Below are 16303 nucleotides of genomic sequence, written 5' to 3' on the forward strand. Positions count from 1 at the left end.
GTCAGTATGTCACTCAGACAGTCAGTCACTCATTCAGTCATTCATTCAGCCACTCAGTCAGTCAGTCACTCAGTCAGACACTCAGTCAGTCACTCACTCACTCAGTCACTCACTCAGTCAGTCACTCAGTCACTCACTCAGTCACTCAGTCACTCACTCAGTCACTCACTCAGTCACTCACTCAGTCACTCAGTCACTCAGTCAGTCACTCAGTCAGTCACTCAGTCAGTCAGTCAGTAGTCACTCACTAAGTCACTCACTCAGTCAGTCACTCACTCAGTCAGTCAGTCACTAAGACAGTCAGTCACTCAGTCAGTCAGTCACTCAGTCTGTTACTCAGTCACTCAGTCAGTATGTCACTCAGACAGTCAGTCACTCAGTCAGTCAGCTACTCAGTGCTCATAGAACTTGTCACTGCTGCCTGAATTCCTCCTGGGACAGACAAAAAATCCCCCTAAGTCAGTAAGTAGTCACTCAGTCAGTCAGTCACTCAGTCAGTCACTCACTCACTCATTCAGTCACTCAGTCAGTCACTCACTCACTCATTCAGTCACTCAGTCAGTCACTCAGTCACTCAGTCAGTCATTCAGTCAGTCACTCAGTCAGTCAGCCACTCAGTCACTCATTCCGTCACTCAGTCACTCACTCAGTCAGTCACTCAGTCAGTCACTCAGTCAGTCACTCCGTCACTCACTCAGTCAGTCACTCAGTCAGTCACTCAGTCAGTCACTCGGTCAGTAAGTCACTCACTCAGTCAGTCACTCACTCTGTCAGTCAGTCACTCAGTCAGTCACTCAGTCACTCACTCAGTCAGTCAGCCATTCAGTCACTCATTCAGTCATTCATTCAGCCACTCAGTCAGTCAGTCACTCAGTCAGACACTCAGTCAGTCAGTCACTCAGTCAGTCAGTCAGTCACTCAGTCACTCACTTCCTCAGTCACTCACTCAGTCACTCACTTATTCAGTCACTCAGTCACTCACTTAGGCAGTCACTCAGTCAATCAGTCAGTCAGTCACTCAGTCACTCAATTCCTCAGTCACTCAGTCACTCACTTAGGCAGTCACTCAGTCACTCAGTCAGTCAGTAACTCATTCAGTCACTTCCTCAGTTACTCAGCCACTTACTTAGGCAGTCACTCAGTCACTCAGTCAGTCACTCACTTCCTCAGTCACTCAGTCACTCAGTCAGTCACTCAGTCACTCACTTAGGCAGTCACTCAGTCACTCAGTCACTCAGTCACTCACTTACTCAGTCACTCAGTCAGTCACTCAGTCACTCACTTCCTCAGTCACTCACTTCCTCAGTCACTCAGTCAGTCACTTAGGCAGTCACTCAGTCAGTCAGTCACTCACTCAGTCACTCAGTCAGTCAGTCACTCAGTCATTCACTTAGGCAGTCACTCAGTCACTCAGTCAGTCACTCAGTCACTCACTTCCTCAGTCACTCAGTCACTCACTTAGGCAGTCACTCACTCAGTCAGTCAGTCACTTAGGCAGTCACTCAGTCAGTCACTTCCTCAGTCACTCACTCAGTCACTCAGTCAGTCACTTCCCCAGTCACTCACTCAGTCAGTCACTCAGTCAGTCACACACTCAGTCACTCAGTCACTCAGTCAGTCAGTCACTCAGTCAGTCACTTAGGCAGTCACTCACTCAGTCAGTCACTCAGTCAGTCAGTCACTTAGGCAGTCACTCAGTCAGTCACTTCCTCAGTCACTCACTCAGTCACTCAGTCAGTCACACACTCAGTCACTCAGTCACTCAGTCAGTCACTCAGTCAGTCAGTCACTCAGGCAATCACTCACTCAGTCAGTCAGTCACTCCAGCAGTGGAGAGAGCAGGCGGGTGCTCACTCAGTCAGTCAGTCACTTAGGCAGTCACTCACTCAGTCACTCAGTCACTCACTCAGTCAGTCAGTCAGTCACTCAGTCAGTCAGTCACTTAGGCAGTCACTCACTCAGTCACTCACTCAGTCAGTCAGTCACTCAGTCAGTCAGTCACTTAGGCAGTCACTCACTCAGTCACTCAGTCACTCACTCAGTCAGTCAGTCACTCAGTCAGTCAGTCACTTAGGCAGTCACTCACTCAGTCACTCAGTCACTCACTCAGTCAGTCAGTCACTCAGTCAGTCAGTCACTTAGGCAGTCACTCACTCAGTCACTCAGTCACTCACTCAGTCAGTCAGTCACTCAGTCAGTCAGTCACTTAGGCAGTCACTCACTCAGTCACTCAGTCACTCACTCAGTCAGTCAGTCACTCAGTCAGTCAGTCACTTAGGCAGTCACTCACTCAGTCACTCACTCAGTCACTCAGTCACTCACTCAGTCAGTCAGTCACTCAGTCAGTCAGTCACTTAGGCAGTCACTCACTCAGTCAGTCAGTCACTCCAGCAGTGGAGAGAGCAGGCGGGTGCTCACTCAGTCAGTCAGTCACTCACTCAGTCAGTCAGTCAGTCAGTCACTCAGTCAGTCACTTAGGCAGTCACTCAGTCAGTCAGTCACTCAGTCAGTCAGTCACTTAGGCAGTCAGTCACTCACTCAGTCAGTCACTTAGGCAGTCAGTCACTCAGTCACTCACTCAGTCAGTCACTCCAGCAGTGGAGAGAGCAGGCGTGTGCTCACTCAGTCACTCAGTCACTCACTCAGTCAGTCAGTCAGTCACTCAGTCAGTCACTTAGGCAGTCACTCACTCAGTCAGTCAGTCACTCAGTCAGTCAGTCACTCACTCAGTCAGTCAGTCAGTCACTCAGTCAGTCACTTAGGCAGTCACTCACTCAGTCAGTCACTCAGTCAGTCAGTCACTCACTCAGTCAGTCAGTCACTCAGTCAGTCAGTCACTCACTCAGTCAGTCAGTCAGTCACTCAGTCAGTCACTTAGGCAGTCAGTCACTCAGTCAGTCACTCCAGCAGTGGAGAGAGCAGGCGTGTGCTCACCTTTCATTACTGGACTGGGGTCGAAGGTAATTCTCAATCTCACTCCGGATTGCAGACATCCACACCTGGTAACCACACACAACACGTTACATGTTACATGTAACAAGTTACATGTAACATGTACATGTAACACACTCACTCAATGAGTCACCCACTCACCCACCCACCCACTCACACACTCACCCACCCACTCACCCACTCACTCATCCACTCACTCACTCACCCAATCACCCACTCATCCACTCACCCACCCACTAACTCACCCACTCACTCACTCACTCACCCACTCACTCACCCACCCACCCACCCACTCACTCACCCACTCACTCACTCACTCACCCACCCACTCACTCCCTCACCCACTCACTAACCCACACACCCACTAACCCACCCACTCACTCACTCACTCACCCACCCACCCACTCATCCACTCACCCACCCACCCACCCTCACCCACTCACACACCCACTCACTCACCTACCCACCCTCCCACTCACTCACCCACCCACTCACCCACTCACCCACTCACCCACTCACCCACCCACTCACCCACTCACCCATCCACTCATCCACTCACTCACTCACCCACTCACTCACCCACCCACCCACTCACTCACTCACTCACCCACCCACCCACCCACTCACTCACCCACTCACTCACTCACCCACCCACTCACTCACTTACTCACCCACCCACCCACTCACCCACCCACTCACTCACCCACCCACCCACCCACTCACCCACACACTCACCCACCCCTCACTCACTCACTCACCCACTCACTCACCCACTCACTCACCCACTCACTCACTCACCCACCCACTAACCCACTCACCCACTCACCCCCACACTCACTCACTCCCCACCCACCCACTCACTCACCCACTCACCCACCCACACACCCACCCACTCACCCACTCACTCACCCACCCACTCACTCACTCACCCACCATCAAAACACTCACCCACTCACCCACCCACTCACCCACCCACCCACTCACCCACCCACTCACCCACCCACCCACTCACCCACCCACTCATCCACCCACCCACTCACCCACTCACCCACTCACTCACTCACTCACCACACACCCACCCACCCACTCACTCACTCACCCACCCACTCACCCACTCACCCACTCACCCACTCACTCACCCACTCACCCACCCACTCACCCACTCACTCATCCACTCACTCACTCACTCACCCAATCACCCACTCATCCACTCACCCACCCACTAACTCACCCACCCACTCACTCACTCACCCACTCACTCACCCACCCACCCACTCACTCACTCACCCACTCACTCACTCACTCACCCACCCACTCACTCCTCACCCACTCACTAACCCACACACCCACTCACCCACCCACTCACTCACTCACCCACCCACCCACCCACTCACCCATCACCCACCCACCCACTCACCCACTCACCCACCCACTCACTCACCTACCCACCCTCCCACTCACTCACCCACCCACTCACCCACTCACCCACTCACTCACTCACCCACCCACTCACCCACTCACCCATCCACTCATCCACTCACTCACTCACCCACTCACTCACCCACCCACCCACCCACTCACTCACTCACCCACCCACCCACCCACTCACTCACCCACTCACTCACTCACTCACCCACCCACTCACTCACTCACTCACCAACCCACCCACCCACTCACCCACCCACTCACTCACTCACCCACCCACTCACCCACACACCTCACCCACCCACTCACTCACTCACCCACTCACTCACTCACCCACTCACTCACCCACTCACTCACCCACCCACTAACCCACTCACCCACCCACTCACTCACTCACCCATCCACCCACTCACTCACCCACTCACCCACCCACTCACCCACCCACTCACCCACTCACTCACCCACCCACCCACTCACTCACTCACCCACCCATCAAAACACTCACCCACTCACCCACCCACTCACCCACCCACCCACTCACCCACCCACTCACCCACCCACTCACCCTCCCACCCACTCACCCACCCACTCATCCACCCACCCACTCACCCACTCACCCACTCACCCACTCACTCACTCACTCACCCACACACCCACCCACCCCTCACTCACTCACTCACCCACCCCACTCACCCACTCACCCACTCACTCACCCACTCACTCACTCAATCACCCACCCACTAACCCACTCACCCACTCACCCACCCACTCACCCACTCACCCACCCACTCATCCACTCACTCACCCACCCACTAACCCACTCACCCCCCACTCACCCACCCACCCACTCACCCACTCACTCACCCACTCACCCACCCACCCACTCACCCACTCACCCACCCACCCACCCCACTCACCCACCCACTCACCCACCCACCCACTCACCCACCCACTCATCCACCCACCCACTCACCCACTCACCCACTCACTCACTCACTCACCCACACACCCACCCACCCACTCACTCACTCACTCACCCACCCACTCACCCACTCACTCACCCACTCACTCACTCAATCACCCACCCACTAACCCACTCACCCACTCACCCACCCACTCACCCACTCATCCACCCACTCATCCACTCACTCACCCACCCACTAACCCACTCCACCCACCCACTCACCCACCTACCCACCCACTCACCCACTCACTCACCCACTCACCCACCCACCCACCCACTCACCCACTCACCCACCCACTCACCCACTCACCCACCCACACACCCACTCACCCATTCACTCCCCTACCCACCCACCCACCCACTCACCCACCCACTCACTCACTCACCCACTCACCCACTCACTCCCCTACCCACCCACCCACCCACTCACTCACCACCCACTCACCCACTCACTCCCCTATCCACCCACCCACCCACTCACCCACCCACTCACTCACTCACCCACTCGCCCACTCACCCACTCACTCCCCTACCCACCCACCCACCCACTCACTCACTCACCCACCCACTCACTCCCCCTCTCACCCACCCACGCACCCACCCACTCACCCACCCACTCACCCACCCACCCACCTACCCACCCACTCACCCACCCACCCAACTACCCACCCACTTACCCACCCACCCACTCACTCACTCACCCACCCACTCACCCACCCACTCACCCACTCACCCACCCACTCACCCACTCACCCACCCACTCACCCACCCACTCACTCACCCAATCACCCACTCACTCCCCCACCCACTCACCCACTCACCCACTTACTCACCCACCCACCCACTCACCCACCCACCCACCCACTCACCCACCCACTCACCCACTCACCCACCCACCCACCCACTCACCCACCCACCCACCCACTCACCCACTCACCCACTCACTCACCCACCCACTAACCCACTCACCCACCCACTCACCCACCCACCCACTCACTCACCCACCCACCCACCCACTCACCCACTCACCCACCCACTCACCCACTCACCCACCCACCCACTCACTCACCCACTCACCCACTCACCCACTCACTCCCCACCCACCCACCCACTCACTCACTCACCCACCCACCCACTCACCCACCTACCCACCCACTCCCCCACCCACCCACTCACCCACCCACTCACCCACTCACCCACCCACTCACCCACTAACCCACCCACCCACTCACCCACCCACCCACCCACTCCCCCACTCACCCACCCACCCACTCACTCACCCACCCACCTTCCTCTCCCCCTCGTTCGCGGCTGAGAAGATCCACGTACGGTGTCTCACGTTGTGATGGACCAACTTGAAGGGGTAAACGTTGCCCATCGATGTCTCCTGTAGCGCCCTCATCACCCTGTCACGTGGGTGGGAGAGAGGGGGGGGGGGGTAGAGGGCAAAGCTAAAGGTACAGGTTGTAAAGTTGGCCCAGGTAGCCTCGCTAGTTGCGGGCACACCCAGGTGGGTGCCAGGCTAGGTGCACGAGGAAGAGGTCACGTGGACAGACCCTGCAGGTGACGTGGGTTGTGCTGCTGTGCCAGGCTAGGTGCACGAGGAGGAGGTCACGTGACAGACCCTGCAGGTGCCATGGGGTGACTGCTGTGCCAGGCTAGGTGCACGAGGAGTAGGTCACGGGACAGACCCTGCAGGTGCAATGTGTTGTACTGCTGTGCCAGGCTAGGTGCTGATGCACCACCTGTGCCCCCTACTGTGCCCCCTTCTGCGTTTTATCCACCCGGCGCTCCGCTCGTTGTTGTGAGCGTCGCTCCTCTGCCCTCCGTTGTTGCTGGAGGGCGACTGCCTCCAACTTCCCAGTAGCCTCAAGGTGCACCTAGCCTGGCACTAGCCCAGTAGCGTCCTTCAAGAGCCTCCTCCTCCACAGAGGCCGATCTTGACACCGCTGGTACCGGTCATCGGCAAGTCCACTCAGCTACACGTCCTCCTGTACCACATCACTCCGTCTCGAGAATATTCCACTCGCTCACCCATTCGCTCACTCACCCACCCAATCACTCACCCACTCACCCACTCACCCACCCACCCACCCACTCACCCACTCACTTACTCACCCAATCACCCACTCACTCACCCACTCACCCACTCACTCACCCACTCACGCACCCACCCACCCACTCACCTATTCACCCACCCACTCACCCACTCACTCACCCACTCACCCATCACTCACCCACTCACTCACTCAATCACCCACTCACCCACTCACCCACTCACTCACCCACTCACTCACCCACTCACCCACTCACCCACTCACTCACTCACCCACTCACTCACCCACCCACCCACTCACCCACCCACTCACTCACTCACCCAATCACTCACTCACCCACCCACTCACCCACTCACTCACTCACCCACTCACTCACCCACTCACTCACTCACTCACCCACCCACCCACTCACTCACGCACTCACCCACCCACTCACCCACCCACTTACCCACTCACCCACCCACTCACCCACTCACCCACTCACTCACTCACCCAATCACTCACTCACCCAATAACTCACTCACCCACTCACCCACTCACTCACTCACCCACTCACTCACTCACCCACTCACTCACTCACCCACTCACTCACTCACCCACCCACCCACCCACTCACGCACTCACCCACCCACTCACCCACTCACTCACCCACCCACCCACTCACCCACTCACTCACCCACCCACCCACTCACCCACCCACTCACTCACTCACCCACTCACCACTCACCCACCCACTCACTCACCCATCCACCCACCCACTCACTCACCCACTCACCACCCACTCACTCACTCACCCACCCACCCACTCACCCACCCACCCACTCACCCACTCCACCCACCCACTCACCCACTCCCTCACCCACTCACTCACCCACCCACTCACTCACCCACCCACTCACTCACTCACCCACTTACCCACTCACTCACTCACCCACTTACCCACTCACTCACTCACCCACCCACTCACTCACCCACTCACCCATCCAATCACCCATCCACTCACCCACTCACTCACCCTCTCACTCAGTCACTCACCCACCCACCCACTCACTCACCCACCCACTCACCCACTCCCTCACTCACTCACCCACTGACCCACTCACTCACCCACTCACTCACCCACCCACTCACTTACCCACCCACCCACCCACTCACCCACCCACTGACCCACTCACTCACTCACCCACTCACTCACCCACTCACTCACCCACCCACCCACTCACTTACCCACCCACCCACTCACCCACTCACCCACACACCCACCACTCACCCACTCACCCACTCACTCACCACCCACTCACTCACCCACCCACCCACTCACCACCCACCCACTCACTCACTCACCCACCCACTCACCCACCCACTCACTCACTCACCCACCCACCCTCTCACTCACTCACTCACCCACCCACCCACCCACTCACTCACCCACCCACCACTCACCCACTCACCCACTCACTCACCACCCACTCACTCACCCACCCACCCACTCACCACCCACCCACTCACTCACTCACCCACCCACTCACCCACCCACTCACTCACTCACCCACCCACCCACTCACTCACCCACTCACCACCCACCCACTTACCCACCCACCCACCACTCACCCACCCACCACTCACCCACCCACCCACCCACCACCCACCCACCACTCACCACCCACCTGTTGTATCCCCGCAGTGAGAAGGAACCACGTGGTATGGTGGCTGTGCTGCTCTTGTAGTAGTAGAGGCAGCCAGCGTGCAGCACCACGTAGCGCAAGGGCCCTGCACACACACACACAGACACACACACTCTACATACATACACTCCACATACATACATACACACACATACACACATACACATATACACACACACATACACACACACACTCTACATACATACACTCCACATACACACACACATACACACACACTCTACATACATACACTCCACACATACACACAGACACATACACACGTACACACACAGACACAGACACACAAACACATACACTTTACATACATACACTCTACATACATACACTCAACACACACACACAGACACACACACATACACTCTACATACATACACTCCACACACACACACAGACACACACACAGACACACAAACACATACACTCTACATACATACACTCCACATACATACACACACAGACACACACACTCTACATACATACACTCCACATACATACACATACACACAGACACACACAGACACACACACTCTACATACATACTCTACATACATACATACACACACATACACTCTACATACATACACTCCACAGACACACACAGACACACACACTCTACATACATACACACACATACACACAGACACACACACTCTACATACATACACTCCACATACACATACACTCTACATACATACACTCCACATACACTCTCTACATACATACACTCCACATACACACACAGACACACACACTCTACATACATACACACAGACACACACACAGACACACACACTCTACATACATACACTCCACATATACATACACTCTACATACATACACTCACATACACACACACACAGACACACACACTCTACATACATACATACACACAGACACACACATACACACAGACACACACACACTCTACATACATACACTCCACATACACACACATACACACAGACACACACACACACATACACACACACTCTACATACATACACACAGACACACACATACACACAGACACACACACACACAGACACACACACTCTACATACATACACTCCACATACACACACATACACACAGACACACACACACATACACACACACACTCTACATACATACACACAGACACACACATACACACAGACACACACACACACACAGACACACACACTCTACATACATACACTCCACATACACTCTCTACATACGTACACTCTACATACATACACTCCACATACACACACACACATACACACATACACATATACAAACACACTCTACATACATACACTCCACATACACTCTCTACATACATACACACACACTCTACATACATACACTCCACATACACACACAAACACACATACACACACACATACACTCCACATACACATACACACACACATACACACACACAGACAAACACACACATACACGTACATACACTCCACATACACACACACATACACTCCACAAACACACATACACACAGACACATACATACACTCCACACACATACACTCCACATACACACACTCCACATACACACACAGACACATACATACACTCCACACACATACACTCCACATACACACATAAACACACATACACACACATACACACATTCACATACATACACATACATACACACACATACACACCCATACATACACTCCACACACATACACTCCACACACACACATACATAAACATACATACACACATACACACATACATAAACACATACACACATACATAAACACATACACACACACATACACACACACATACACACACACATACACACACACATACACACACAGACAGACACACATACACACAGACAAACACACATACACACAGACAAACACACATACACACAGACACACACACAGATAGTAAGTGACTGGGTGGGTGAGTGGGTGAGTGAGTGAGTGGTTGAGTGAGTGGATGGGTGGGTGGGTGAGTGAGTGGGTGAGTGTGAGTGAGTGGGTGATTGAGTGAGTGGGTGAGTGAGCGAGTGGATGGGTGGGTGGGTGAGTGTGTAAGTGAGTGAGTGGGTGAGTGACTGAGTGGGCGAGTGAGCGAGCGGATGGATGAGTGGGAGAGTTAGCAAGTGGGTAGGTGGGTGGATGAGTGAGTGAATGTATGAGCGTGAGGGTGAAACAGTAGGTGAGTGAGTGACTGAGTTAGTGGGTGGGTGGGTGAGTGAGTGGGTGAGTGAGTGAGTGACTGAGTTAGTGGGTGGGTGGGTGAGTGAGTGAGTGGGTGAGTGAGTGAGTGACTGAGTTAGTGGGTGGGTGGGTGAGTTAGTGGGTGGGTGGGTGAGTGAGTGGGTGAGTGAGTGAGTGACTGAGTTAGTGGGTGGGTGGGTGAGTGAGTGGGTGAGTGAGTGAGTGACTGAGTTAGTGGGTGGGTGGGTGAGTGGGTGAGTGACTGAGTGACTGAGTGGGTGGGTGGGTGAGTGGGTGGGTGAGTGGGTGAGTGAGTGACTGAGTTAGTGGGTGGGTGGGTGAGTGAGTGGGTGAGTGACTGAGTTAGTGGGTGGGTGGGTGAGTGAGTGGATGGGTGGATGAGTGAGTGAGTGGGTGAGTGGGCGAGTGGATGGGTGGATGAGTGAGTGGATGGGTGGATGGATGAATGAGTGGGCGAGTGAGTGGGTCCGTGAGTGGATGGGTGGATGGATGAGTGAGTGGGTGATTGAGTGAGTGGGTGAGTGAGCGAGTAGATGGGTGGGTGAGTGTGAGTGTAAGTGAGTGGGTGAGTGGACTGAGTGGGCGAGTGAGCGAGCGGATGGATGAGTGGGAGAGTTAGCAAGTGAGTAGGTGGGTGGATGAGTGAGTGAGTGTGAGTGAGTGGGTGAGTGAGTGACTGAGTGGGAGAGTTAGCAAGTGGGTAGGTGGGTGGATGAGTGAGTGAATGTATGAGCGTGAGGGTGAAACAGTAGGTGAGTGAGTGAGTTAGTGGGTGGGTGGGTGAGTGGGTGAGTGAGTGGATGGGTGGATGGGTGGATGAGTGAGTGAGTGGGTGAGTGGGCGAGTGGATGGGTGGATGGATGAGTGAGTGGGTGAGTGAGTGGGTGAGTGAGTGGGTGTGTGAGTGGATGGGTGGGTAAGTGGATAAATGGATGAGTGAGTGGGTGAGTGAGTGGATGGGTGGGTGAGTGGGTGAGTGAGTGGATGGGTGGATGGGTGGATGAGTGAGTGGATGGGAGGATGGATGGGTGGATGGATGAGTGAGTGGGTGAGTGAGTGGTTGAGTGAGTGGATAGGTGGGCGAGTGGGTGAGCGAGTGGATGGGTGGATGAGTGGATGGGTGGATGGTTGGATGGGTTCATGAGTGAGTGGGTGAGTGGGCGAGTGGATGGGTGGATGAGTGAGTGGATGGGAGGATGGATGGGTGGATGGATGAGTGAGTGGGTGAGTGAGTGGTTGAGTGAGTGAGTGGGTGAGTGAGTGAGTGAGTGACTGAGTTGGTGGGTGGGTGGGTGGGTGAGTGAGTGGGTGAGTGAGTGAGTTACTGAGTTAGTGGGTGAGTGGGTGAGTGAGTGGGTGAGTGAGTGAGTGGCTGAGTTAGTGGGTGGGTGGGTGAGTGAGTTGGTGAGTGGGTGAGTGAGTTGGTGAGTGGGTGGATGAGTGGATGGGTGGATGGGTGGATGAGTGAGTGAGTGGGTGAGTGGGCGAGTGGATGGGTGGATGAGTGAGTGGATGGGTGGATGGATGAGTGAGTGGGTGAGTGAGTGGGTGCTTGAGTTGATGGGTGGATGGATGAGTGAGTGGGTGAGTGAGTGGGTGAGTGAGTGGGTGAGTGAGTGGGTGTGTGAGTGGATGGGTGGGTAAGTGGATAAATGGATGAGTGAGTGGGTGAGTGAGTGGATGGGTGGGTGAGTGGGTGAGTGAGTGGATGGGTGGATGGGTGGATGAGTGAGTGGATGGGAGGATGGATGGGTGGATGGATGAGTGAGTGGGTGAGTGAGTGGTTGAGTGAGTGGATAGGTGAGTGAGTGGTTGAGTGAGTGGATAGGTGGGCGAGTGGGTGAGTGAGTGGATGGGTGGATGGGTGGATGAGTGGATGGGTGGATGGTTGGATGGGTTCATGAGTGAGTGGGTGAGTGGGCGAGTGGATGGGTGGATGAGTGAGTGGATTGGTGGATGGATGAGTGAGTGGATGGGTGGGTGAGTGGGTCAGTGAGTGGATGAGTGGATGGATGGATGAGTTAGTGGGTGAGTGAGTGGGTTAGTGAGTGGATGAGTGAGTGGGTGAGTGGGTGGCTGAGTGAGTGAGTGGGTGGCTGAGTGAGTGAGTGGATGAGTGAGTGAGCTGGTGGCTGAGTGGGTGAGTGGGTGAGTGAGTGACCGAGTGAGTGAGTGAGTGACTGAGGGAGTGAGTGACTGAGTGAGTGAGTGGGTGAGTGACTGAGTGAGTGACTGAGTGAGTGAGTGACTGAGTGAGTGGTTGAGTGAGTGGGTGACTGAGTGACTGAGTGAGTGACTGAGTGACTGAGTGAGTGAGTGACTGAATGAGTGAGTGGGTGAGTGAGTGGGTGAGTGAGTGGGTGAGTGAGTGGGTGACTGAGTGAGTGGGTGACTGAGTGAGTGAGTGACTGAGTGAGTGACTGACTGACTGAGTGAGTGGGTGACTGAGTGAGTGACTGAGTGAGTGACTGACTGAGTGAGTGAGTGAGTGACTGAGTGGTTGAGTGAGTGGGTGAGTGACTGAGTGAGTGACTGAGTGAGTGACTGAGTGAGTGAGTGACTGAGTGAGTGACTGAGTGAGTGACTGACTGAGTGACTGGCTGAGTGAGTGGCTGAGTGGCTGAGTGGGTGAGTGAGTGGGTGACTGAGTGGGTGAGTGAGTGAGTGACTGAGTGACTGGCTGAGTGAGTGGTTGAGTGAGTGAGTGAGTGGGTGACTGAGTGGGTGAGTGAGTGAGTGACTGAGTGACTGGCTGAGTGAGTGGTTGAGTGGGTGAGTGAGTGAGTGGGTGACTGAGTGGGTGACTCACAGGCGAAGAATGAGACCTGCGTCCCCCCCTTCTTGTGAAGGTATCCCGAGTGAGCCACTCCGCCGGGCATGGTCAGGATACTCTGAGCTCCGACTGACCTCATGGGCAAGGGCCAATCACGACAGGCGGCTGACATCGTGGCCACGCCCCCCACACCATCCACCCCCGTCAATGCTCACCACCCGCTCACCTGGTAAGGGGGTGACGGGAGGGAGGGCGAGTTGAGTTGTCGGAGTCAGCCGCTGACTCGCTCACTAACTCACTCACCCATCCACGCACTCACTCACTCACCCACTCACTCACCCACTCACTCACCAATTCACTCCCCCATTCACTCAACCACTCATTCACTCACCCACTCACTCAGTCACCCACCCACTCACTCACCCACTCACTCACCCACTCACTCACTCACCCACTCACTCACCCACTCACTCACCAATTCACTCCCCCATTCACTCAACCACTCATTCACTCACCCACTCACTCAGTCACCCACCCACTCACTCACCCACTCACTCACCCACTCACTCACCCACTCACTTACTCACCCACCCACCCACTCACTCACCCACCCACCCACTCACCCACTCACTCACTCACTCACCCGCCCACTCACCCACTCACTCCCATACTCAATCTAACCACTCACCCACCCACTCACTCCACCACTCACCCACCCACTTACTCACCCACTCACTCACCCACTCACTTACCCACAACCTCACTCACCCACTCACCCCCTCACTCACCCACTCACTCACCCACTCACCCCCTCACTCACCCACTCACTCACCCACCCACGCACTCACTCACTCATCCATCCACTCACTCACTCACTCACCCAACCACTCACTCACCCACCCACCCACTCACTCACTCACTCACCCGCCCACTCACCCACTCACTCCCATACTCACTCCACCACTCACCCACCCACTCACTCCACCACTCACCCACCCACTTACTCACCCACTCACTCACCCACTCACTTACCCACAACCTCACTCACCCACTCACCCCTCACCCACCCCTCACTTATTCACTCACCCCCTCACTCACCCACTCACTCACAAATTCACTCCCCCATTCACTCAACCACTCATTCACTCACCCACTCACTCAGTCACCCACCCACTCACTCACTCACCCACTCACTCCCCCACTCACTCACCCATTCACTCACTCACCCACTCACTCACTCACCCACCCACCCACTCACTCACCCACCCACCCACTCACCCACTCACTCACTCACCCGCCCACTCACCCACTCACTCCCATACTCACTCCACCACTCACCCACCCACTCACTCCACCACTCACCCACCCACTTACTCACCACTCACTCACCCACTCACCCCCTCACTCACCCACTCACCCACTCACCCACCCACTCACTCACTCACTCCCCCACTCACTCACCCACTCACTCACCCACCCACTCACTCCCCCACTCACTCACCCACTCACTGCTGAGCGTGTGAATGGGTTTGATAGGCGAGTAGGTGGTTGAGTGGGTGAGTGAGTGGCCGGGTGATTGAGTGATTGAGTAGGTGAGTGAGTGCATGAGTGGGTGGGTGGGTGGATGAGTGGGCGAGTGGGTGGGTGAGTGAGTGGCTGGGTGAGTGAGTGGCTGGGTAAGTGAGTGATTGAGTGGGTGAGTGAGTGGGTGGGTGAGTGGGTGGGTTAGTGAGTGGCTGGGTGAGTGGGTGAGTGAGTGAGTGGATGAGTGGGTGAGTGAGTGGGTGAGTGAGTGGGTGGGTGAGTGAGTGGGTGAGTGGGTGGGTGAGTGAGTGGGTGGGTGAGTGAGTGAATGGGTGAGTGAGTGGGGGAGTGAGTGGGTGAGTGAGTGAGTAGGTGAGTGTGTGTGTCACTAGTGAGTGAATGGGTGAGTAGGTGTAGGTGTGTCTCTGTGTGTGTCTGTGTGTGACACTGGGAGAGACAAAGGCGGCCGGGCGTGGTGGTGCTGACCACCCACCCCCTCTGCGTGTGTCACAGTGCCGGTAGCCTTCATAGACGCTGCTGCTGCTACTCGCTACTCACAGCACTTGCTCCTACAGTCTGTCAGAGGCTACACGGGGGAGCTTTGTCTTTGGTGGTAGAGACACAGGAAGACTGTTTCCGGACCTCGACAGGGGAGTTTCAAACTCACTCAGCTACTCACCCACTCAGCTACTCAC

General features: G+C 55.4%; 2 protein-coding genes across 2 annotated transcripts in view; one reads left to right on the forward strand and one right to left on the reverse strand.

Annotated features, from left to right (window-relative positions):
* Window positions 1–14256, reverse strand: part of SH3BP2 (SH3 domain binding protein 2) — a 32785-nt gene extending 18529 nt beyond the window's left edge. The window contains exons 1-4 of the mRNA XM_032944814.2: window positions 14121–14256; window positions 9066–9168; window positions 6630–6747; window positions 2935–2999 (exon numbers count right to left, since the gene is read on the reverse strand). Of these exons, the coding sequence (XP_032800705.1) occupies window positions 2935–2999; window positions 6630–6747; window positions 9066–9168; window positions 14121–14256 (422 nt within the window). The remainder of the gene's footprint in view (window positions 1–2934; window positions 3000–6629; window positions 6748–9065; window positions 9169–14120) is intronic.
* The window catches only part of LOC142907829 (uncharacterized), a 76322-nt gene continuing 74222 nt past the window's right edge, over window positions 14204–16303 (forward strand). The window contains exon 1 of the mRNA XM_076057648.1: window positions 14204–14313. The gene's annotated coding sequence lies outside the window, so the exon portion shown is untranslated. The remainder of the gene's footprint in view (window positions 14314–16303) is intronic.

Source organism: Petromyzon marinus, chromosome 83, assembly GCF_048934315.1.
Source record: "Petromyzon marinus isolate PM22_M1 ecotype Great Lakes invasive population chromosome 83, UKy_Petmar_22M1.pri1.0, whole genome shotgun sequence".
NCBI classification, from domain to species: domain Eukaryota; kingdom Metazoa; phylum Chordata; class Hyperoartia; order Petromyzontiformes; family Petromyzontidae; genus Petromyzon; species Petromyzon marinus.